We start from the raw sequence: 24,020 nt of genomic DNA, 5'->3' as shown, positions 1-24,020 counted from the left end.
TGGGAATTAGATTCAGAACACGGCTGTATAGGTCATGTGTAGACGTTTAATTTTATTAAAAAAATAAAATACAAATGATGACCCAAACATCACACAGCAGACGTATTAAACCAAAAAAAAAAAAAAAAGAATAGAATATATAGATATAGCAATATTATCCATCAGTCAGCGCTTCCCCCTTCTCTTTTCACTTTTTGGTGCAATACAGAAAAAACTAAATCTTATTTGGAAAGAGAAAAAAAAACAATCCAACCACAGCGCTTCCATCAAGTCCACTTCCACACTGAGTTCTTCCATTATGCAATAGACAAAATTGTATGTCTCCAAGTATGAAAGGCAGCAGTTAAAAATTCTTTCGGTGAATGTTTGAATATGGTAAAAGAAAGCCGCTCTTTTAACACAATAACGCACCAAAAGGGGATGGACGGAACAAAGACAAACCCACCAAAATAACAATCAATCCAAGAACAAGCACAATTTTCTACTTCCTTAGCAACCGAATTGTGAATATTAGTGGTTGAGAAGGAAGATAAGCTGTTACTTTCTCCAAATGAGGGCAATAAAAGTATATATACAAAAAAAATGGCCTTTTTTAAACCCCTCCGAGTACATACATTGTTGCTGTAGCATTACATTATTTATTTTTTTAACAAATAGACCACAGAGAGAGACAGAAAAAGATTACAGTACGGTGCCGTGCCACAGTACTGAGAGAGTTATATTGCTAGTACTGGTGCCCACGTGACAGGAAGTGGGGGCAGCATAGAACAGTTACCTTTTTGTTTTTTGTTTTTTTTATTCATCTACTTTTTCTTTTTTGCATAGCCTGGTTAAGTGACGTATACACGACACTGCAGATGTAAAAAAAAAAAAAAAACTAATATTCGGATATGAGAATGAAAGGAAACTAATGCTTTGGCTTAATGGGCAGGAAGAAAAATGGAAAAATGTTCAATTTTGATGTTGAGCAAAGCAAAGCAAAGCAAACGAAAAGAAAAGGCAAACTTTTTAGGCCTGTAAAAGCACAATACACTCACTGTCATACAATCAGGTCATGTTCAACTGAAAAAAGCAAAACAGACATGAACGATGGCTGGACGATCGTGACCGATTATACAGTAGATAGCCCTTAATCTCAGTAAACATGAAATCTAAGGAAGGCCATGACGAGCAACTTTTGGACATCCCATCTTAAATTCTGTGCACACGCACAAAAAATGCATCTTCTTATTGATCCTCAGCCTTTATTCCTCGATGTAACATAAACAAAGTAAGTATTGAAGTATTTGAGGCATTGTGGGAGGGGGGCAGATCTTGAAAAAAATATGAATGAGAAATTGTCTCAAGTTCACAATAAAAGATTATTTTATGGGAAGATAAGCGGCGTGGATCCTGTATGGATGGGAATTATGTTTTAATCAGAATTTCACACTGGGAAATTCATTCTATCAGCATTACTACTGTCAGAATATTTTCTTCTTTGACCATTGTGACCCCCCCAATCTGAATCTTCTTACTTTTTTGCAGTAACATGGTCCTTACTCTTGTAACGCCAGAATTATTTTTGCACTATTAATTGTCTTCATTTTCGGTTCATCACAAGATTTCCGCCCCAAATTTTCTTCCTTCTATCCCGCGTGAACGTGTGAGAGGAAAAAAAAACACTTTGGGGGGGAATCATTGATGCAAATGACACTCCAAAGCCAAATGTCCCCAACTTTTTGGTTGGTGACATGCCGTGAGATTCTTCTAAGGGCAAATATGTGCCGTGGCTCAATATAATTTGGGCAAGACCGCTGTGCAGCGCCCACTGAGGCAGTTTTTTTCCCGTCTGTCGAGATGTATCACCCCCGAGCTTGTAGCCGTGCTGTTCGTGTCTCACGGCCCCGTCACGCAAAGGTCACGCTTGCGTTAGCATGACTTCACGTCTCGACACCTGCTCACGGAAAGCTCAAACGTTTTGTATTTGATTAAGCGTCGGCTTGCAATACAGCTTTTGCGTGGTCTTCCCGACATTTCAACAAATCGCACGTCCTTGTTTGAAGAGTGCGGCCAGCCGGCTGAAAACTGGACCACCGTGAGTAAAAGCTGGCGTCGCATCTCGTGAATGTCCGTGTCGGCGTTTAATCGCGGCTGAAAATAAACCCGCGCTGCTCATTTGAATTACAGAATTAAAAATAGATGACTTATGGAAATGTTAACATTGATGCAGTGCTGCGACAGATGCGAAGGTACACCTGAATAGTACATTAATTAATTTTAAAAACATGAGCAAGACCCCCCCCCCCTTGTTAAGGTCAAGTGGGAATTTAGCAGAACTTTATACTAATCTTAAGGACAATGTAAGATGAGGTTTATGGTTTAAGATATAACTAGAGGCTATTTTAATTATGTAGGGGGTCATCAATATTTTTGGGGGCTATAGTGGGCATTTACTACGTATATTTCAAAGTACAATTTCCAGATTGGTTCTTCTAAGCTGTTGTCGTTTACGGCAGCTTTGCCTTGAACATGTTGAAACCGCAGTACCCACAACATCATTGTGGAGACGCGCAACGGCGAGAGAAGCACGCAGTTGATCACAATTGGAGTTTGCCAGCATCCACTTCAAACTGTCCCCCCCCCTCCAACTCTAACCCTCCCTCTCTCCGCTGCCAGTGGAAAATACCACAACAAATCACTCCCGGGTGCCAAGATCTCGGGCTACAGAGAAGCCCGACGCTGTGTGCGGGACGAGAACATCACAGCAACATTTTCACAACTATCAGAGGCCTAATTTTGCAGCAAAAAAAAAAAAAAAGAAAAGCTAAGGTCTAATCATGCAAACTAGCGTGCCTTTCCTCCAAACTAACACGTCCAAACACTAGCCACCCCTTGAGGCGAGTGAAGGAGACTAAAAAAGCGCAACAAAGAACAAACATTTTAAGGAGCGTCTCATCTTCCGGTCTGAGCTGAGCCCTACATTTGGTGGAACTCGTTCATTCCGTCAGCCAGTCACAACAAGATTTTCTGTTCAACTCAAGTGCTCAGCTTTGCGGGGACAGGAGAGAAATGCGGTTGACCCTGCTGATATGCGTCCTGACGGTCAACATCCCGAGCGGACGGTTGCGTGTCAAACTGAAGGAGCGGGCGGAAATGCTGCAGACGAGCCAAAAGTGGCGGTGGTCGTCTCGTTCGGGGTTCTCAAACTGGGGTCCGCCAGCTGTCGCTTGGGGGTCCACAAAATCATTGACAGTGATTTATTATGTTCATAACATAATTCAATTCATACTCCCGCCCTTCGCTTTGGGCCAATTAAACGATCTGATGAACAAAAGGCATTTTCCTTTTAAATATACATTACAAGAATGCAGTGGTGTACTTTTGAAATTCGCTTGTTGAAATATTACTTTTTTTCTCTTGTGAAACGTATTATGATCAAATTGTGAGTATTCTGATACACGAACACGACTAAAATGTCTTTGTTCTTGTAAAGGTGACATTTTTTTCTCCATGAAAATACTAATTCAATTGACCAATATGATTTTCTTTCCTCAAAAATAAGCAATTTTTACATCCATCTAAATTTGGAATTTGTGGAAGCACTCTTCAGCTAGCAACGACGGATAAATATCGAAATGACTTCAACAGGCTCAGTTCGGTCAATTAGGTTAACTTTTCCATCAAACCGGTCACGAATATTTAAGTTGAATTGTTCACCCCACCCCCCAAAAAAAACTGATGAGGTCAAGTTGAACTGGTGGTACAATAATGAAGAAGTCCTCTGACAAAAACCTTGGACCCCAAAAGTTTGAGAACCCGTGGCTTGATCGACCCCTTTCAATTCACTCAACGCAAAACTAAAGAAAGTGAGAGCTAAACGGACAAATAAGCGCATCACGTCGTCATCTTAGCGTGGCGCATTAGCCGGGAGGATGAAAACGTGACAATGCTAAAGTCGAGTGTCGCACCGGGTTAGCTGGGCTGGTGGAAGACGCGCCGACTCACACCATGCTGTCTCCGGCGCTGGTGGCTTGGCTGGGCATGTCGCAGGTGTGCTCCTTGTGTCTGAAGGCGTGCCGTTGGTGGCGGGAGCAGCATTCCCCGCCGGCGGCCCCGCACATGCGCCGCTCCTCATCGCTCTCCTCCTCCAGCCCCGAGCCGTCGTCCAGCTGGCACACGCACACCTCGATTCCTGAGTCGCCGGTTACGTGCCGGCGCCGAGTGATGAGCTCATCCTCTCCCTCCGGCGGATCCTCGGCATTTTCCCGCGGCGAGGAGGTGGCGTCCTGGTCGGGGAGTAAGGCATCGGTGGGCGGCCCTGGCTGGGCAGCTTGCGAGGGTTCTGGCGCCGCGGCGGCAGCGCCATCAGGCTGACCAACTTGAGCAGGGAGAGCTGCAGCAGCCACGGGCGGGTTTTCTGAATAAGGAGGCGGCGGGGTGGGTGGATGACCCACCACCTCCTCGTAGTCGGGAAGCTTGCAGTCATTCCAGAATCCTGAAAAACAGAAGAGCAGCTTCTAAATTTGGGGCTTCAGACAAATTGTCAAGGACCCCATCAGATATCCTCACCGCAATTCAACATAAATTCCCCTCCAAAAGTATTGAAACGTCGAGGTCAGTTCCTTGGTTTCTGTTGTCCGATCGACGACCTTCCATGTTTTCCCCCGGATGAAGTCCGTTGTTCCCGCCAAATATTAAATGTTATTAACGTTAAGTTAATTTAATTATTCCATTCCATTTAATAATGTCCATTCCAATAATTCTGCCGACTTGAAAAGTGGCTGGCTTAAAACAAAATGCACTCACTACTAAGTTGTTTAACACATCAAGACGCAAATAGCATGAAATAAAACATGGAATTCTACACTTTTGTCGCATATTCATCTTTTGATCTGAACCTCAAATGTCTTGAGAACATGACAAAAAACAATTACAGTGACCTTGCCGTTTTAATACTTTCAGAGGGGACCGTGACATCACAGGATTTTTTTTTTTAATTTATTCAATTAATTCCATGACGTCCTGATGATTGAAACAGAATACTACACAAAAATACTACCTCAAAATGTGACCTTTTCTGGAAAGGACCGCCTGGAAAACTGATTTTCAAGTCTGTCCAAAATAAAGTCAGTTTCTCCTCTGTCAGCAATTAGTGATATAAAAATAATGTATTAATAAGTGCAGAATGCTCTCTGACGTATTTTCCTAGTCGTAGTTGAGGTTCCATGAGCTGCAACTAATGATTGTGAAGGCCTCGGACAGATTATATTTATATAGAAACATATGGAGGCCGAACTCTGATTGGACAAAAATAAATAAATGAATAAAAATAGAAAATCTAAACATCCAAATATGCATACAGTAAGCAGTGCAGCCAAAAGAAATTTGGTCCGTAGAATAGACTGTTGGAATCAACAAACAATTTAATTGAACAAATGTTCCAAGTGTTTTTGCCAGCAGAAGTGGTCTTGGCGGGGCTCTAACACCCCAGCACTAGGTAACAACGTAAGTGTGGGAACAGATCTCTTATCGTAAACCGAGGAGTCGCACCCCCATCCCCAATATTCTCCTACTCACTGAGGTTGAGCGGTGGAGGTGAAATGAACGAGCTGGAGGCGCCCTGGTAGGCCATTAGGCTGATCTCGCGCTGCCGTTGCTCCTGCTGCAGCCGCATTTTCACCCTGCGGTGTCTATAGGCGCAGCAGCAGCTCAACATGATGATCAGGGTCCAAACTAACCAGAACCCTGAAGAATTGGGAGGAGGATGGAGTGGGGGTGGTGGTGATTGGGGTTAAGAGATCGACTGCAAATCCTCCAAAGATTTGCAGAATAAACTGGTCGAATGTTACGCGAACGAATTGCTAACTTACACCAGAGCTCGTAGTAGTAAGTGCAGCATTCGGTCTCTCCGCAGCAGTATCCCATCTCGCAGCGATATTGCTCATTGTTCACCCCGAAACAGAACTCCTTGCCCTTAATTAGGAACAAAAGGCAAACACCCACACAAAACAGTCAGTTTCCAGTGTGAGACAACATGTAACCACATGTGAAAGAGAAACTGCGTCAGAATGAATCAAAAACAAAACATTGCTGAAAGCAGCACAGCTGATAATAGCAGATGTGGAAATATTCCTCCCTTGTTGTTTGTGAGCATTCTGATCAAACGGTTCGTGAATGCTTCGACAGTCGGATGACTCCAGGACACAATGAGAACATCGCTACTTTTCTAACCGTCAAAACAATGGTCCAGTGTTCTGGACAAATAACAGCTCCAAGTGAACAAAAAAAGGAGAGAGAGAGATGCACATATGGTTCTTTTAATTGTGTTGGAACCTCCGTTGGACTCTTTAACATTCATGCAAGACATTATTTGAACAGCTCACACTATACTGCCATCTCGTAAATCATGTCACCACAGTGAATTTTGTACTCAGATGCTTATGGACGTTTTAAAATGGCACACGTCAAGTGGTGGTAGGTTAGAAGGATACGACACAACAAGTGTTCAAAACTACATTTAGGAAGAAGTGGCAAAGTAGGACGACGTTTAAAACATAAAACAACCCTGTGAATTCATCAGGTCTCAACTTAAAAAGTAATCCAATTTCAGTCCTATTCGTTAGCATTAAGTCAATGTATGTTTGTAGCAGCTTCACTCGATACAAATATGTCACGATCAATATAAAGTTTACGAAACATGCCGATTTGTTTTCAAATGTTAGAGAGGGGAAAAAACCTACTAAGAGAGACTCCATCCCTTTCTAGCAAAAGGCTAGCCCCTCGGCCTGGGAAGCTAATATGCGCAACCGCGAATAAAACCGTCAAATCGCCGGTTGCTTCTCCGTTAGCAATAGCTCAACTCGACCGCCTTCATCAAACTCCAAAATGGAGACATTCAAATGGCGAGCACGGCAATTGTTTGCGCTTCGTCCAAGTCTCCTTCCAAGGGACCATCGACCAAATGTCGAAAAACTTTGAATAACTGACGTCATCCGCAGCGAACACAAGCTGAGCCTGAGTCAGTTTCTTTTGTGGGGCAGACAAAAAAAAAAGGATGGAGGTGAGGCCTTGGCCAAGCCCACAAGCCTCGGGGTCGACTAAAAATGTCGACCGACCTCGCAAGCGCTCGCGTCGGCTTACCTGCACCAGACAGACCCCGGTACATAGGAGCCCTACAATGGGTCCCAGCGTTTTCTGCGGCATCTTTCTGGGTTATCAGCCGTCGACACGCCGGGAAGCATACAAGCACAAGTCGATCAAATTTAGAAGACGTGTCCAGGTGACTTCGGGAGGCCGAGGCGCTCTATTTAACGGTTCCGCCAGTCACCTTCCGACATGTTTATGTTGTTTCTTGACTGAGATGGAGTAATATGAGAAACTGTAGGGGTGCTCGGTGATCTGCAGGGGGCGCTGTGGACGTTATTTTGACTAAATAGAGTGGGAGATGACGTCATATTTACAGTTCAAGGCTATTTCCTTCCTATCCAACCTTTTGACCAAGGAGGACTGAAAGTGCCCAAATTATAGAAATAAATACACCATGAACTCTTTAATTAAAATTTCCATTCATTAATTGTTTCATTCAGTCATTAAATATATAATTTAATAAATCAGATCAATAAATAACTGCACCATTAAATAATTTAATTAAAGTGTAATTATTATTACACATAGTTTTTTCATGTGCATTGCTTTTTTAATCTTCATTTTAGACAAAAGAGAGCCACAAAGTCTGCGTTCAGTTTCAACTTAAGTGGGACATTGTCATTTTTTTCCCTTCACTTGTCACATTGACCAAATGTTGTTGTTGTTACTTACCGGTACTTGACGTCACGCAGCATGTGGAGGTGGTGACAGCTGATCTTCCACATGGTCAAAGAGATGTTAATCCAGTCAGCCTGAGCAGCAGCCACTAATTCACCGGACAACATCATGGTAAGTTATCTATCCGCATGCCTGTATGCTTAGTAATTAGTGAAGGATTCTTTTTACAATTCTCAGAATGGGAATTGATAATGAATTCTGTCAAAAGAAATATTGGGTGCAATTATTGTAATTCATGATTGCTGTAGTTTCACTGCATATGTCGTCCTCTACTTATTCGGACTAAACTTTAAGTTTTGAGTACCTTAGTGCATGCTGTCTTTTTAAAGTTCTTCCAATTTAGCACAAATGTTTTAACAGGAGAAAAAAAGGAGAGAGCTGCAAGAAAGCATGTGTCAAATCATCCAATCAATACTGCCATTTTTTTCTCTCCTTAAACATTGGCTAGTTCCTCAAACTTTGATGACCCGTAATCGCTTGATTCCAATTTGTCCACATTTGACTTGTTGCAGAGTGTACTAGTGACAGTGTTTTATTCTTAGCTACGTGGCAAGTAAATAGCTTGAGCCAAAGCCTTCCTGAACTCTTTTTTTGGACACCGTCCATTCACGGTGCGCATTCCTAATCTCGCCCAGCAGGAGATTTCCCCATCACAATGCACACCACAGCAGCGGTAATAATAGGAGCAATGAAACAGAGCCTTTCAGGTCAAACCTAATCTGTTCTGCTGTCAACAGTACTGTACTGACACCATCGGGACATCTTTATAACCCTTAAAAGGTTGTTCTACCTTGTCTTCCGAGACTTTGCTCCAGAAGAAATACATCGATTTTAAACCTGGGCTGGCTAAATTAAAGCGTTGACTCAAGATTACATTTTTTTTAAATTCACATAATTAAAAATGTTAACTCGGTTGCTTTCGTTTTATTGACTTCACAAATGTGATTGTTGAAGTGTGAACATAACCACAGCGCCAGTTCCGATAAGAAAGTGTACCGTTTCCTTTTGTGAAGGGCTTGCTGTCCATCCTGCGCAGATTGAAGCAGCCTCAGGACCAGGAGGTGCGCCTGCTCCTGCTGGGCTTGGACAACGCCGGTAAGACCACGCTGCTCAAACAGCTGGCGGCCGAGGACATCAGCCATATCACGCCCACACAGGTAACAAAATAAACAACATACTCGTTCGTATCCCGGACGTTACGTCACCGCTGTCGCGTGCGAGCAGGGCTTCAACATCAAAAGCGTCCAGTCGTCCGGCTTCAAGTTGAACGTGTGGGACATCGGAGGACAGCGGAAGATTCGTCCCTACTGGAAGAATTACTTTGAAAACACACATGTGTTGGTATGGCATTGCAGTGGCCGTCTTCTCATAAATAGATGACGTGATGTCTATGAATGAGGATTGTTGTTATGTGTGGTTGCAGATCTATGTGATTGACTGCTCAGACAAAAAGCGCTTTGAAGAGACAAGTCTGGTGAGTTGATGTTTTAAATGACATCTGCTTTGTCATTTGAATTGGAAATTGGCTCCGCCCGGAGTTTGCTTTAAGACGTTTATTGACGTCTCGATTGGAGATTAGTGTGAAACTACTTTATGTCCAAAATTCATGAATAATCCTATTTATTATTTGTGATTTCATGATTAATCAAATTTATGGCGAATGTTATTTTTGTCCATGTTTCAATCTCTGCTCAGACGATGTGCCTTTCTCAAACAGTCCAACCAACAACTTGGAACTCAATGCGCTCGTATCGTAAACGATCTTTTCCTTTCCAATCGAATGGAAATGCCATAAAGTCCTTCCAGTTTTCCACAATTAAAATAAATATTGTTTAAACATTTACTCTACTCTCTTTTTCAACCCGTTTTTCCTCACAAGGGTCATGGGTCAGGTGTACAGTAATGACATCATGAAATTGAATTAATAATAATTCAAGTTTGTTTAATGACATCAACGCGCTTTGGCCACCTGGAGCCCGTAGAAGACAGACAGACGGATTTAATTTTTGCTCAGGAGCTGGCCGAGTTGCTGGAGGAGGACGACCTGGCCGGCGTGCCACTGCTGGTCTTTGCCAACAAGCAGGACTTGAGCGCTGCCATGTCGGCCTCCGAGCTGGCCGAGGGTCTCAACTTGCACACCGTCAGAGATCGCATGTGGCAAGTCCAGGCCTGCTCGGCCATTACCGCCGAGGGACTGCAGGTACACATGCGACATGCCAACAGAGGAGCGTTAGCCACTAAAAATATTTAGAATTACGTTTTTAATTCGAATTACTATGTGCTTTACATATTTCATTTAGTTTTCTTTTTTTTACTAACCCAACAACAAAACTTTTGAATCAAACAATAAAATAACCAAATACTGTGATTATTTATTCATTTATTTTTTTACCCCCACCATTAATTTTAAAATATTTGTAGTATGATACAAACAGGAATTCCTTATTGATTCATTTATTTTTCATTCTTATTCCGAACCAGGATGGCATGAGCTGGGTGTGCAGGAATATAAGGTTTCGGAAGAAATGAAGATCGGATTTGGCTCTCTATATTGAAATTGGATTTTGCATGTCAGATGAAACATTTTGTATAATATGTTATGTTTGTCAATCACTTCATTTGAATACATTTCTTGTTGATTTACATCCCCTTGTAAATCAAAATGTATTGTATATAATGTAAATATATGAGCCTCGTTCAACTGTTAACTGTGTAAGCAATGCGAAAAAGCAAAACTAATAATAACGTTTGTCAATGAAAAAAAGAAAGGAAAAAAAAAAGTCTTATGTATGATGTGAATGATTAAAAATAAACACTAGAGGGAGACCTCTCCCCGTTCCAAATATACCTCTGGTGCAATAGTTTGTAAGAGTTTGACTTTCTACATTTGATTTGTTTTTGTAGTAAAAGTGATGTTAGAGAAGCGACCACTTCCAAAACAAATCTGTCACGTTGAAGTCAGGTTTGGAGACTTTTAGACCCCGTTGACTGGAAAAAGGCCCATGACAGTGACGGTTTGAAATACGATTTTGCAAACACAAACCTGAGAAAACGGTTGGAATAAGGACCCTTGGGAAACTATTATTGATGAGTTCTTTTTGGTGTAAAAACAGTTTCCAAGGTGTCCATTTGTGAATGTTTAGTGATTTTTTTTTTCTGGTGTGGTTTGGAAGATCCCTCTGCCAATTGTTTTGAAATGCAAAAAAATCATCAGAAACCAGCAAACTTCCATATCCTAGTGAACACATTTGCAATTAGTATTTGTTTTCACTTTGTCTTTAGCGGAACATTTGCGGCATTAATCCAAAGTGACCAAGTGCTCCGCTGTGGTCCGACAGGACATTTACATAAAAAGCCTTTTCCACGACTACAATTTGCATTTATATAGGTCCCTTCATAGCGACATGATTTGGTGCCTTTGCCCATGATAAAATAAACCTGCTTTGGCCTTGAGTTACTGGCCGACTGCCACCCGTGTAAGCTTGGCTGCTTTTAATGAGAGTAGAAATCCCCCAAAATGGACTTGTACAGTCATCCAGAATCAGCGTCATGTTTTCAAAAAGCGAGAACATGCTTGCCCTTTACCGATCTGAGGGGTCACATGTTTCATATGTAGTCAATACTGTGTCTTTTTTTTTTTCTTTTAACCCAAATGCAACATGCACATTCCGTACAGGCAGTTCCTGGAATCGATCCCACGACCTCTGCACTGTGAGGCCATCGTGCTAACCAGTCGTCCCCCAAAAAAAAAGGAAAGACTGATCAATTTAATCCAATTTTGGGTTGTTTTGTGCCCGTTTGACCCAACTAGTTATTTTTTATTTTCTATTTTAGTCTGGTGAAATTTGGACTTTTTTGTCATGACAAAATAAGCGCTATTCAAACAGTGAACCGACTAACTGTGCAGTCGCGGTAACCCCTCCACCGCTGGACGAGCCAGCTCATGCAAATGACACCAACACTCTTCCGGAAGGTCTCCAAAGGAGGAGAAAGTCATGAATAAGGAAATGAAAGTCCGCCATGTGAGACTGAGGATAAAACGAACGACCCGCCACACCTTCCTCACTCCCACCGGGTCGCTTAATCATTAACATCAAATCCATGTGATCATCAGCCAAGCTTATAAAAATATATACCCAATTACAGACCGAGGTCTTTCCAATTTCATATCAAACAATAGCACCAAAGCGTCAAGCGCCCCTGCCTTCCCCCAAGAACCAAAGTGGATTTCTTTTTTTTTTTATGCCAAATAGAGCGGATTGGCGCGTCGGAGTTGTGCTTAACTGTTGTGGCTCAATCTCAGCAAAATGAGAGGCAGTCAGGCCTGCCGAGGGTCATAAATCACGGGACTTTCCCAGCCACTCGGCCCGGCGAGTCGACCTCCCGCACAGGAGACGGCCGAGTCGCAGTCTGATCGACTCCTGAGGCCTCCGAGGGCGGAGAAAGGTGAGAGTATCCTGTGACTTCATTACAGCGGAGACAGCCTCTCATTTGGCACATCAAGTCAGCGTTAGACCGTTAAAGGAAAAAAAAAAAAAAGGGAACTTATCTTGGAATCTCATTTTAAGAGACGGACCTTTGACTCTATTTCTATGATCAACATTGATGAAATTGACATGACTTCATTATATATTAAAACTGATCTTTAATAACGAAACAAAATGGTTTTTTTTTTAAATATGATTTGAAAATTCTTTCGATCACAAAACAATACGAGTGCATTTTTCCACATGAATTGCCTTCCGTCAAGATTACTTTTAACAACAACTGCATTCGATTTGCCGATCGGACGTCTTTTGACAGTGAGCAGGTTGATGGAGAGTGCCTCTACTGATTAAGGATGAAAAAAAAAACCACAGCATTTGAATAAAGCTTATCAGACACTCACAGAACGAGCTGTAATTCATGCCAATAGAAAAAAAGTGCAAAATGAGAGAGTTGTCTTTGATTAAAAGTTAGTGGGCAGCAATTACTAAAAGAAAATCAGCCCCGGCAGCAATTACAAGCTGTTGGTTTGTTTGTTTGGCCCACCGAGGCCCTCCTGGCTCATTCCCGGGACACTCCTTTATGACGGGGCAGATAAGTGCTCCTCGTGGATGATAAAACTAAAAGCAAATGTCCACATTCCTCCGGTCGCTCCTTTGATGCGCGTGTACAGGGGGTCCTCGCGTGAGAAAACAATTCCGTTGCCACGATGATACTTCCTAAATCTCAAAATAAATATTTACTATTATATTCCATATGGAAAAAGACACACTATTATGCTCTCCATTTTTTATTTATTTTTTTGCTCCTTATCCGCGTGCCCCCGAAAATAGCTCAGCGATCCACTTGTGGGTCCCAACCCGCCTGTTGGACAATGCCTGCTTTACATCATGTTGGATGTGTTCAGCGTTATTTTTCCCGCCCTAACTGCTTGAGGTTTCAGATGACAAAAATCCGTTAAAATGTTCAAAAAAAAAAGGTCCGATCATGGATCGTTCGCCAAAATGATTGGTTCAGAAAGAACAAATCTTTTCAGTAAACGTGAAAGGATAGATCACTTCTTCTCAGTTGATTTGAGCTCAGCCACGCCCATGTCGCCAATCTTTGCAAACGACCAATCAGCATGCAGGCTCAGATAGGAGGCGGAATTTTACTGAACATACTGCCACGCTTTTGGCGTTCAGGTGAGATCACTTCCCGTTCACCAACGATTCGGTCAACGAATCTTTCGAACGATTCTTTTTGTTGAACGGCTTCTTTTGATTGAGTTCACTTCAAAGAACTGTCACGTCCATCACCGTGGCAACGACTGCAACCCAAATGCCATCCGTTTTGTTGTCAACATTTGAAGCGTAACAACGTGTGGAAAACCACTTGGGAGTTAATGAAAGTGTCACAGCGGCATGCTAACGCTAACGTTGTCTGTATTTGAGAGGACGACATAATGTGGATTGACGTGATGAGCGCCGTCATCCTGTTACACACACGTCGCTGCTCACATCCCCGCCAGCGGGAAAATCATAACGAGCGTAAAACGTGCCGGCGGCCGATCACTCTACGACTGCCGTTCGCGCAAAGGTCAGAGTTCACACTCTTGACCCCTCGCCGACCTTTGACTCCCCAGCACACCGGCAGGAAATAACACTTTCCGTCGTCCAAAACGTTTCCCGGATTGACGGATTGCCCTTATCATTTGACGGATTCGCTCGGCTTCTCTTTCGCTGTCTGTGCACGGCAACCTCCACTTGGCCGCCTACACGCGCTCACCAGTCTTGTCCCTGCCTGGCGCTCATAATTTGACTTTTTATCACCTCGCGCTGAGAGAGGAACGCGGCGCCATCTGTCACCGAGGCCGCACGCTGACAGCTGCTCGCACGTGCGTGGATTTTTACATTTGACTCAATCGGCGGAATTACTTCGCTGTAACCGATTCGATATTCGGCAAATGAGCCGACCGGGCGGCGGGCGCGCATGACACACACCCACGTGCCTTCGGAATAGCAGTCATCGATTTCGCTCGGATCTTTCGGAAAAAAAACAAAACACAATAAATCGTTTGATTTGGGGATTTTCGTGTTCTGGTGAAGCGAGGCAAGAATGTTTTCAATGTTTCAATCCTCAAATGATCAGGAATGGAAGGATGCTGACAACATTATTCTGAAGATCAACAAATACAAAAATTAGCCCCACTGTCGCTGAAGGATTTTAAAAGTAGAAATGTGAGCCACTCCCTCAATATTGCAATTCAATATTGAGATTTTTTTCCCCAAGACCATTTCCCGGCAGCGCATTTGCAAATTTGGCTACAAAATGTAGACTCGATTTTGGACTCAGGAAAAGCGAGTCTAACTCGCGGCCAAATGTTATTTTGATGATGTTGATCGAGGCGCAAGGTGGGCACAGCCGACCGACTTCTTCATCCGCAATCGAAGATCTTGCCGATGTCATGCATGGACGCGAGCAAGTCGATTTCTGTTTCCGTACTGCGCCTCTGACCGCTCTGATTTGGATGCAAATGAAGCACGCCGCTCGGATTGGACGGGAAAAGACTACTATCATCCCACAATTTGCACCCAATTCTAGCGGCGTCTCGCAAGTCTAGCAAAATACCAAAAGAAAGAAAACTCCAAGCGCGCAGTCAGACAAACAAACGAAAATAGGGCAAAAAAAAAATTTTTTCTTTTTTTTTGCAGGACAAATTGCATACTTTTGTGAGCAAAAAAGTTCGACAAAAAGTAATGCGGTCCTACTACAAGATATGACCGTTTTGTTTTTTTTAGTGTCAGACCTTTATCTTTGTAACGTTAAATTCCCATTGAAAGCATTCATTTCGATATATTGATGGAAAGTATCGAGTTGCATACAAATAATAAAAACATTCACATAAAATGAAATTAAAATATTAAAAAAATGAGAAAATATAACTAAAATAAAAAAATTTGAATATAAATACAAGGCCGTTAAAATGGCCAAAACATTGCCTGCACGTGAGATGTAAAGTCTTTCTGAGGTTGACGTTGAATTTTAGAAATTTAACTGAACTTCGATTTAAAGACAGCGTAAGAGGCGGGAAATGTTTTTCAAGGGGCTTTTATTTTGTTTGTACATTGCTGCAGCCTTTTATGGCTTGCTTGTGTGTGTATGTGCGTGCACGTTTGCATGTGTACGTGCGCGTGAGCGAGCCAGCGAAGAGAGGGAATAGAAAAGAGGTGGAGAGCGTTCTCAATTTCCTTCTAAAAAGAAAATTCATTTGCAGTTGCTAATGTAATGTCATCGTTGTGTTTACCGAGCGTGGATGATGTATAGGGGATGTTGCATTGAGTGAGACTGCTTAATGATGCATAGAATTAAGTCTGTGGCTTTCAGCTGAGCTCCCATACTACACGCACACACACACACACACACACCCTTCCTGCTTCCTCCTGTTTTACCTCCTTTAATCCACACCCTCCTCCTCCTCCTCCTCCTCACCTCGGCAGCCTCTCTCTTCTTTCCATTCCTGTCGTGGACTGTTGGCCACACGTTGCTCTGTGCTCTGTTGCCTTACTCCATCCATCACTGTGGGGTGTGGGGGGGGGCAGGCGAGAGGGGGTAGCGGTATAAAGAAGAGGAGTACAAAAAAACATACGGTTAAAGAACAATAAGCGGGATGAAAATACATCAGTTGGTTGTACACTGGAAAAAAAACAAAAAAAAAACAACAACGACAACAGTGTTTGTACAACGACGCAAGCAAGTCGTTTGCTCCAAAAACAATTTCAATTCATTGTGGAGTTCATCAGGTACACATGCACAAGAGTGGATATGAAAAGTCTACACACCCCTGTTCAAAGGCCAGGATATAAAAGAAATGTGAACAAGAACAATTATATCCAAACTTTTTTTTTTCAGTTACTCTTCTCAAGAGTGGAAGTGAACACAAAGAACAAAACAGAAGTCATTTGGGTTGCACAAGTGTGCACACCCCGTGACAACTGGAACGTGGCCGTGTTTGCAATGAAGCGATCACGTTTTCCGATATAATTTGAACTTTGGGCCAAAATTCCAAAAGGAAACTGAGCCCTGTAATGCGTTACAGTTTCAAGTCGTCAACGTAAACAGCAAAGCAATCTCTTCCAACACGCAAACAACATTTTTCTTAATCAAGCGGGACAATCAGAACTAAGGTATTGTCAACTTTGAAGTGCGTTTCGGTTGCTCAATGGCTGAGAAGTAAGAACTTGTTAGGACGCACAACACAAAACACATTCTCGTTGTCGGACATCATTTTTTTTTTAATATATTTTGCTGGTGTGTGTGTGTGTGTGTGTGTGTTGATTTTCTCTCTCTTTCGCTCAGTCATTCAGTCAGTCCGACTGTGATGCGTTCTGTCCGGCCTCATTCATCATCCCCACCGCCCACACACACACAAAATTATTCGTATAATTTCTCTGACGGGCGAGTGCTTGAAAACAAATCCATTTCTCTGGCCATCAATTTATCATTTGGAATGGCGGAGTCACAGTTGAGTTGAAAGGGGCGACGGGCACGTGTGTGTGTGTTTGTATGTCTACAAGTTGATCTGCTCGTGGATTGTGTGTTTTGAGAGATCACTGTGAATTTCAAAGAACATAAAGTGCGTGTGTGTGTGTGGGGGGGGGGGGGGTGCGCGGGAATGTGTGTGTCCTTCTTCACCTGACGTCTGTGATAATTTATCACTTCTCCTAGCTTGGCTGACAAACTATTTGCAGGAAAATGAGTTTTTCCGCTTCGGATTTGTCCTCTGGGAATAGAAAAAGGGGAGCTGCTGCGTGTGTGTGGGGGTGTGTGTATTTTATTCCATCACATGGAGATGAATGTTTGTACACACAAACGCCTACACACACTCATAAGGACTTGAGGTCTCCAGTATTTATTGGGGGGAAGAAGAAGGAGGAGGGGAGGTGCTTGAAGATAAATGAGGTAAATTAATAGAGTCACTGAGGGAAAAGATCCGCTTCCGCACCAGCAGATATGCTAGTGACGCACTCACACACACACACACACACACACTCCTCACACCTACCTCCAACCCCACCACCCCTCCCTCCTTGTCATCCCTCTGAGCCCCCGTTTGCCCTCCTGCAAGATGACAAATGTAACAGCGAGCCACACAGCCATCCGAGCAGAATGTCAGCTTAGATCAACACCGGCACAAAAGCAAATATCACAACATCAACACTGCATTACAAGTGTGTGTGTGGGGGTGTGCGTGTGTGTGCGTGCGTCGCTGCCATTACGACAATGGCTGACCGGGGGTCACCACATTCCATTCTCACTTTCAAGCTCATCAAGCAAGATATTGACAATGTGTTTGGCGGAGAATTACACCACAGTAAAGGCCTAATTAGGCGGCCGTTACCCTGGGCCATCCATAATCGTCCCAACACGACGCGGCGCCCCAAAAATAAATCTCACCGCCTCCGCCACCATCTTAATGCCTCTTAGCATTACTGTGTTAACATTTCTCTCCACTTTATTGTTCGCTGACATTAGCGGAACAGCCAACGTCAGCAGCCAGCTCGTCGGTGGAATGAATGTCAGAAGGAGTCCATTTATGGAGTTAAAAAAAAACTTTTCAGTTAGAAAAAATTGCGCACAGACAGGAAAAAAAAAAGTCTGATTGTGTTGCGTGTATTTCGGAGATAATTAGCGTATTTCTGCCCCAAGGACAGTTTCAATGAAAAAAATTTTTTTTTGTCTGAATGGCCACTAAAAGTGTTTAAAAAAAAAAGCAAACTATGCAACACGTATTATCACTCAAGATGAACTTTAATCCAACTAAATTCTGTTCCTTGGAAAAGATTAAGTGTAAAATTTTATATATAAATTTGATAGTTTATGATTTTTTAATTTATTATTTTATTTTATTTTTTTAATGACTCCTACAGCTGAGATTGTAATGACAGCATGTCGCCATATGGAGGACGGCCATGTTTGGGGTTGTTGATGCTCGTCCTCCACGTTGTCATGTTTTGACCCCCCCCCCCCCCCCCACCACCATCTGTTTTGCTCCCTCATCTCTTTCTCTTCATCTCAGCCGTCCACCTTTGTCCACACCATTGCCCCCCCCCCTCCATTTCCGCTTTGGGTTTGCCCTCTAACCCCGCCGCCCAACCCTCCCCTCCTCTCTTCATCCCGTCCCTTTCTACTCCCATCAGAACCCCAAATCTTCTTGTTCTTCCCTTAAATGCCCCCCAACCCTGGTCGGCAGTCTTTTTGGGGGGCTAATAACTGTTGCCAGCAAACGGCACACAAAATCCCAGCATGGCGGCCTTTGTGTGACTGTTAGTGACAGGGATGCTCGGCCCCGCGACTGATGTCCAGACCGCGTGGGTCCGTGGAGCCAACACCTCCGCATCAGTAGAGGGACGTAACCAAGTCCAAATACTTAAAAACCGGGACCGTACCTGAGGTTTTATTTTCCCGATGACTTCTCACTCTTATTCCCCACATTTGAAAACAGATATTTCCATGAGTCTCCATCTAACATCAGATGTATTTTTGCGTGGCCTTACTTAAGACGTCTGTGTATTTTGCCTGTTCTTATCATCTCTGGATAAAAAAAACTAATAATATTCACATACTGAGTAGACCAGAGAGGAGCTGAGGCGACAGTACAGTATATCCCTACGTCTGTCTAATACTGTCCCCAGGTGGCAAAAGGTGTGCAGAACAGAATGAGCAGGAAAATCTGCGATGCAGAAAAGTGTAAAAAGAAAAATGTAAAAAGCTTGTATTGTAATTGAATTATACCATTATTCGATGTTTTTTCCCTTTTAAAAAAATATGCTTTCAAAAAGTTTTGCTGGATTGTTTTGAGGCATGCGGGGTGGACTGTAACTGAAAATTGACTGACATAAAAGTAATTTCACAGGAGAGGTCAAACTAATTTGTGTACAGAAAATGTTTTTATGTTATATAAACAGCTTTTGGATATAATTGACAACAAAAACAAAACATTTTAATTTGAGCACATTATAGTATGTCCTTTTGTACTTAAGTAATTGAATCAGTATCTTCTACCGGTATTCATACTTTTACTTAAGGTGGAGCGAATGAGTATTTCAGCTGAGTCGAGCACATGAGAGGTGGGAAACAAATACTCCACATGCATCTGATGGACACACTCTGGTAATTACGACATCTGAGCGACTGACCGAGCTTGTCCTGCTGCCTGGGCGTCACGCGTCGTTTCCATGGAGATGGGAAAAGGACCAGAAGTGGGGACTTGAAACACAACCCGAGTTGTCCAGAATTGTCACACTACTAAAGTCGGGGAGGCATGGTCACCATGGCAATGTCTGGCACTTCCTGCTCAGTACAAACCAATATTTTATTTGTGTTATTTGCGTTAGTTGGCCACCAGGGGGCGCAGCATAAACTGGTCAAAGCTCCTCTGTAAACCGTAGTAATATATATATTGTTTTTTCCACAGAGGATAAAGAATATATGCCTGGGAATATTCCTAAAGCATGTGTTTTGTCACACAATGTGTAAACAATTGTGTCTTTATAAATTCAATTTTGATTTTTTATTTTTATTTTAGATAGACATCTCGACAGATGTGTCTTCTTCATTTGATGAAAATATAAGCATGTTCACAAAAAAAAAAGAAAAACATGTTGGGTCACCTCCAAATTTCAAGCTAACAAACTTTGATAAATATTTAATCTTCTGCTGTTGTGAAAATTGGCTTTCGTGCATTTCACAACAAAAAATAAGAGTTCACAGAACAGTTGTCCATGTTATTTAACCCCAACTTAAGATATAAGTAACAACAATTAGCTTGCTTTGTTGCGCTAACATTCCATAAATGTCAATTATGTATATTTTCGAGGTTTTCCAACTTAGATTACTGCTTATTAGCAATTATCTTTTGTCTCCTTTTGGTGGCCCAATTTTGGCAGCTTTAGTTGATCAGTACGAGTAGTTATTAGTCCTTGTTCGACACAAATCTTGACCCAACATGCTGGGTCAAATCCCCATCTCAATGTGCTTAGGAGAAATAAGAATAATAATAAAAATTGAAGCTAACACAAAGCTAAGCTGAGTGCAATCCTTTTTGTTTTATGTTGAGTTTGACAGTAAACTTGGAGTGGCATTTTTTTTTTTTTAATGATGATGAAATGTTCACTATTTGCCAAACTGCTGCTTATTGTGAAGTGAGTTGAGTAGATTTCCACTAAGAGGAAATGTGAAATGTGTGTTTTCAGCACTTGGGAGGAATGCGCAGGCCTAATGGGCTCATCAATAGCGAGGCTATTATGACCTCATTATCTGCCTCATCTCGACTCACTGACCACAAACACACATGCGCCCACTTATAAAATTGTCATTAAGTGGGCTTTTATCCAGGAAGCATTTATCTTAAAGGGGCTTTGGGGGTGCGCGCTGCGTGAACGCGCACGCACCGGCAGAGACACGAGTGCGCGCTGCAGAAGCAGCTTCAGCTTGATCTCTTCGTTTTAAATTGCTTCAGATTTTATGGCGGGATTTGTGCTCAGTCACTTTTAGTCCGATGGAAATATCAGATTGATTTATGAATTATTTGAAGGAATCAAGAAATGAGCCGGTTGCCAATCAGTCAATGAAGCTTGTTAAACGTTGTACAGTGCGTCACTTCGGAAGTGTTGGTGTGACCTTTCACCTCAGATTGACACCTGTCCCCACAGGTCACGAGGCTATTTTTTTTTTTGCCTGCAAATCCGGACAGAGGACCCCGCCCACTTTTTTTCCACCTGCTCATGGCGAAGTTTGGTTGATTATCACACATTACAAATGAATAGAATTCAGGTTAAAATGCAAGTGCTTTATAAAGAAAAAGTGGGAGGTGTTGCGAATATTTTGACGATGAGAGGAACAAAATATCCAAAGCTATGCACATATATCGACATTGTCTTAGATGACGTCAGAATTGAACGTTATCTTATCGGAGTAAGGGGGGTTTTAAAAAAAATATTGCTCTGCCCAATATCACTGGAGAGTATGAACTAAATTTGTTTTTGTTGTCTTCCACAACACATGTATTTCTCTCAATTGTATTTTAAAAGAAATTGGCAGTCATATTTTGCAATTATGTGTGTGTGGGGGGGGGGGTGTGTGCGTGTGTGTGTGTGTGTGTGTGTGTCATCAAATTCGATTAATTAAACAATATAAATTGTGACTGCAAGTATTTCTTTAGTTTTTTGTGGTGTTTTCTCTTTATAGGTTATTAATTGATTGTTTAATTGTCATTGTTGTTGTATGACTAATTAATATGACTATATGACTAATGTATGACTCAATGTATGCATGGGTCGTTTTAAGCGCTTTATAAATAAAACTGAGTTGTGTTCACTATTATTTCATTGTTGTTAAAAAATACTTTGCTTTTTTTTGGGGGGGGAGTTGAGCTATTTCTCGAACCACTTTGAAATTATATGCATCCTATATATAATATTATCAACTGTTTGCGTGGAAACGGGTGTGTGTGTGTGTGTGTGTGTGTGTCATCAAATTCGATTAATTAAACAATATAAATTGTGACTGCAAGTATTTCTTTAGTTTTTTGTGGTGTTTTCTCTTTATAGGTTATTAATTGATTGTTTAATTGTCATTGTTGTTGTATGACTAATTAATATGACTATATGACTAATGTATGACTCAATGTATGCATGGGTCGTTTTAAGCGCTTTATAAATAAAACTGAGTTGTGTTCACTATTATTTCATTGTTGTTAAAAAATACTTTGCTTTTTTTTGGGGGGGGAGTTGAGCTATTTCTCGAACCACTTTGAAATTATATGCATCCTATATGTAATATTATAAACTGTTTGCGTGGAAACGGGTGTGTGTGTGTGTGTGTGTGTGTGTGTGTCCCACGGCAAAAGAGGAGCCCTATCATTAACCGCAATAATCCACACGGTATCATGACGGTTGATAGCAATCTATAGTTGTTGTTTTTCTAATCCCTTGTTAAACTCCGGCTAACCTCTCTCCTCTGTGTTGTCAACTTGTCCCTGCAGGCGTCATCTTGCGCGTGTGTGTGTGCGCGCACGTGTATTTGTAGCAATAACACTCATCCCCATTCATTGTCTTGCATTAGAGGAAGAAAAGATTTCAGTCAGTCACCGGGGAAGAAGTGCACTTGTTTTTTTTGTTGTTGTTTTTTTTGCTTTAAGAAAAATGAAGAAAAGATCCAAATAAGAGCAGGAAAGTCCATCTGGGTGAATATGAAACAAGCAGGCGCACCGCGGGGGGTGTTGTATTGCTGTCATTAGAGGTGTTGTGTTTGTTTAACAGGCTGCTGAGAACAAGCTCACAACCTTTGCAAGTGTTGGCACCCAGCTGACACCTGACGCGAGGCCTGTAGATTTACTAACTTTTTTTTATTTATTTATTTTTTTACAGCTCCTCACCTTCTCCACATAAAGGAAAAAACGTAATCTGGACTGAGAAAAAATATTATTACGTTGTAAAAAGCGCACAAAAGTTCTGCAGACAAGACACTCGTAGCATCGGTTCACAATACATTGACGTCATAAAAGAGATATAAAAAGACATCGAAATCCATTTTCAATGCCGTTTACACTCTGGAGAATAAAAAAGACAGAAAACTATTTCACATTTCAACACTATTTAAAAATGAATAACAATAAATTCTAAACAACTTTTTACATATATGGTAATATGGTAAATTATTTGCATTATAATTCTGAGATATATATATATATATATATATATATATATATATATATATATATACACAATTCTGCTTTACAAATACAAATGAATTTATTCAAGTAATTAAAAATTTAAGAATACAACCCAATTAAACTAACTAATAATATATAGTCATTATGGAACATTTAAATTGAGTTGTCAAACAACTATTGAAATGATTAAAATTATTTGTGAATCTCTGCAAAAATATAGAGAAAGACACACACTCCTGTACTTTAAAAATACGAAGTCAATAAATGAAAGTATATAAAACGCAACAAATTAAGGAACAAATACATTGTTTTAGAAACAGAATCATAAAGAGACAATTTATTATAAAAACGCTACATTAAAACAACGATTGTTGGAGTGTAATACAATTGTTATTTACTTCCATTTTATTTTCAAGCAAGGAAAAATATCAGGAAAATATGTATTTCAAAAAGTACTTTGATACATCGTTATCCGAAACGCTCTGGCGTTTCAATTTTTTATAAACGAAAGTTACATCTTTTATGAATTGCAGATAGTTCAATATCGTGCACTCATTAAGACAATATTCAGGTCTGACTATTGCATAACATTCACTCATATACTAATCATCCAAAAATGCCATTTCATACGCAAAACGAAAGACTTAAACGAAGTGGCGCAATTTGCGCCAAAAGTGTTACGAAGAAAGTTGTTTCAAGTTATAAAATCTCTCTTTCTCTGGTGGAGGGGTTTAATAAACTACTTGAATTATTTCATAATAATAAATCATAAATGTCTCTGGCGTCCTGAGGTGTGCTCGAGCTGTCAGCGGCGAAACGCTGACGGATCGACGCAAATCACGCACTAAATTGCGTGTGAAGGCGCGCTTGGGGACGCCGGCGTGCGCGCGCCTGCGTGTCTGCTGTGCGTGTTGGGGTGAGCGTGTGTGTGTGTGTGTGTGTGTGTGTGTGTCTCATCCCCCTTTCCAGCCTTCGTCCAATAGTTGCGGGGCGTCCTCCAGTGCGCGTTCCCGTT

General features: G+C 41.7%; 2 protein-coding genes across 3 annotated transcripts; one reads left to right on the top strand and one right to left on the bottom strand.

Annotated features, from left to right (window-relative positions):
- Positions 1-26: 26 nt before the first annotated feature.
- On the bottom strand, positions 27-7,369 carry wbp1 (WW domain binding protein 1). Its single transcript, XM_088280972.1, has 4 exons — positions 7,123-7,369; positions 5,853-5,955; positions 5,560-5,727; positions 27-4,477 (listed from the first exon to the last, which is right to left on the bottom strand). Exons 1-4 carry the CDS (start codon positions 7,183-7,185, stop codon positions 3,984-3,986), a joined length of 828 nt encoding a protein of 275 aa, XP_088137098.1. The 5' UTR covers positions 7,186-7,369; the 3' UTR covers positions 27-3,983.
- Positions 7,370-7,820: 451 nt separating this feature from the next.
- Positions 7,821-10,653, top strand: LOC148318843 (ADP-ribosylation factor-like protein 3). Of its 2 annotated transcripts, XM_088280978.1 has the most exons (6): positions 7,821-7,917; positions 8,820-8,963; positions 9,031-9,147; positions 9,230-9,280; positions 9,821-10,006; positions 10,288-10,653. In XM_088280978.1, the coding sequence occupies exons 1-6, from the start codon at positions 7,915-7,917 to the stop codon at positions 10,333-10,335; spliced, it is 549 nt and encodes a 182-aa protein (XP_088137104.1). In that variant the 5' UTR covers positions 7,821-7,914; the 3' UTR covers positions 10,336-10,653. The 2 variants fall into 2 exon arrangements, with proteins under 2 accessions (XP_088137104.1, XP_088137103.1); XM_088280977.1 differs by lacking the exon at positions 10,288-10,653 and having other exon boundaries at positions 9,821-10,279.
- The last annotated feature ends 13,367 nt before the right edge of the window (positions 10,654-24,020 follow it).

The sequence above is a fragment of the Idiotropiscis lumnitzeri genome, chromosome 18 (genome assembly GCF_059441095.1).
Source record: "Idiotropiscis lumnitzeri isolate Australia: NSW breed Sydney's pygmy pipehorse chromosome 18, RoL_Ilum_1.0, whole genome shotgun sequence".
NCBI classification, from domain to species: Eukaryota; Metazoa; Chordata; class Actinopteri; order Syngnathiformes; family Syngnathidae; genus Idiotropiscis; species Idiotropiscis lumnitzeri.
Note: the sequence above shows the minus strand (reverse complement) of the source record. Positions and strands in the feature narration are given on the sequence as shown.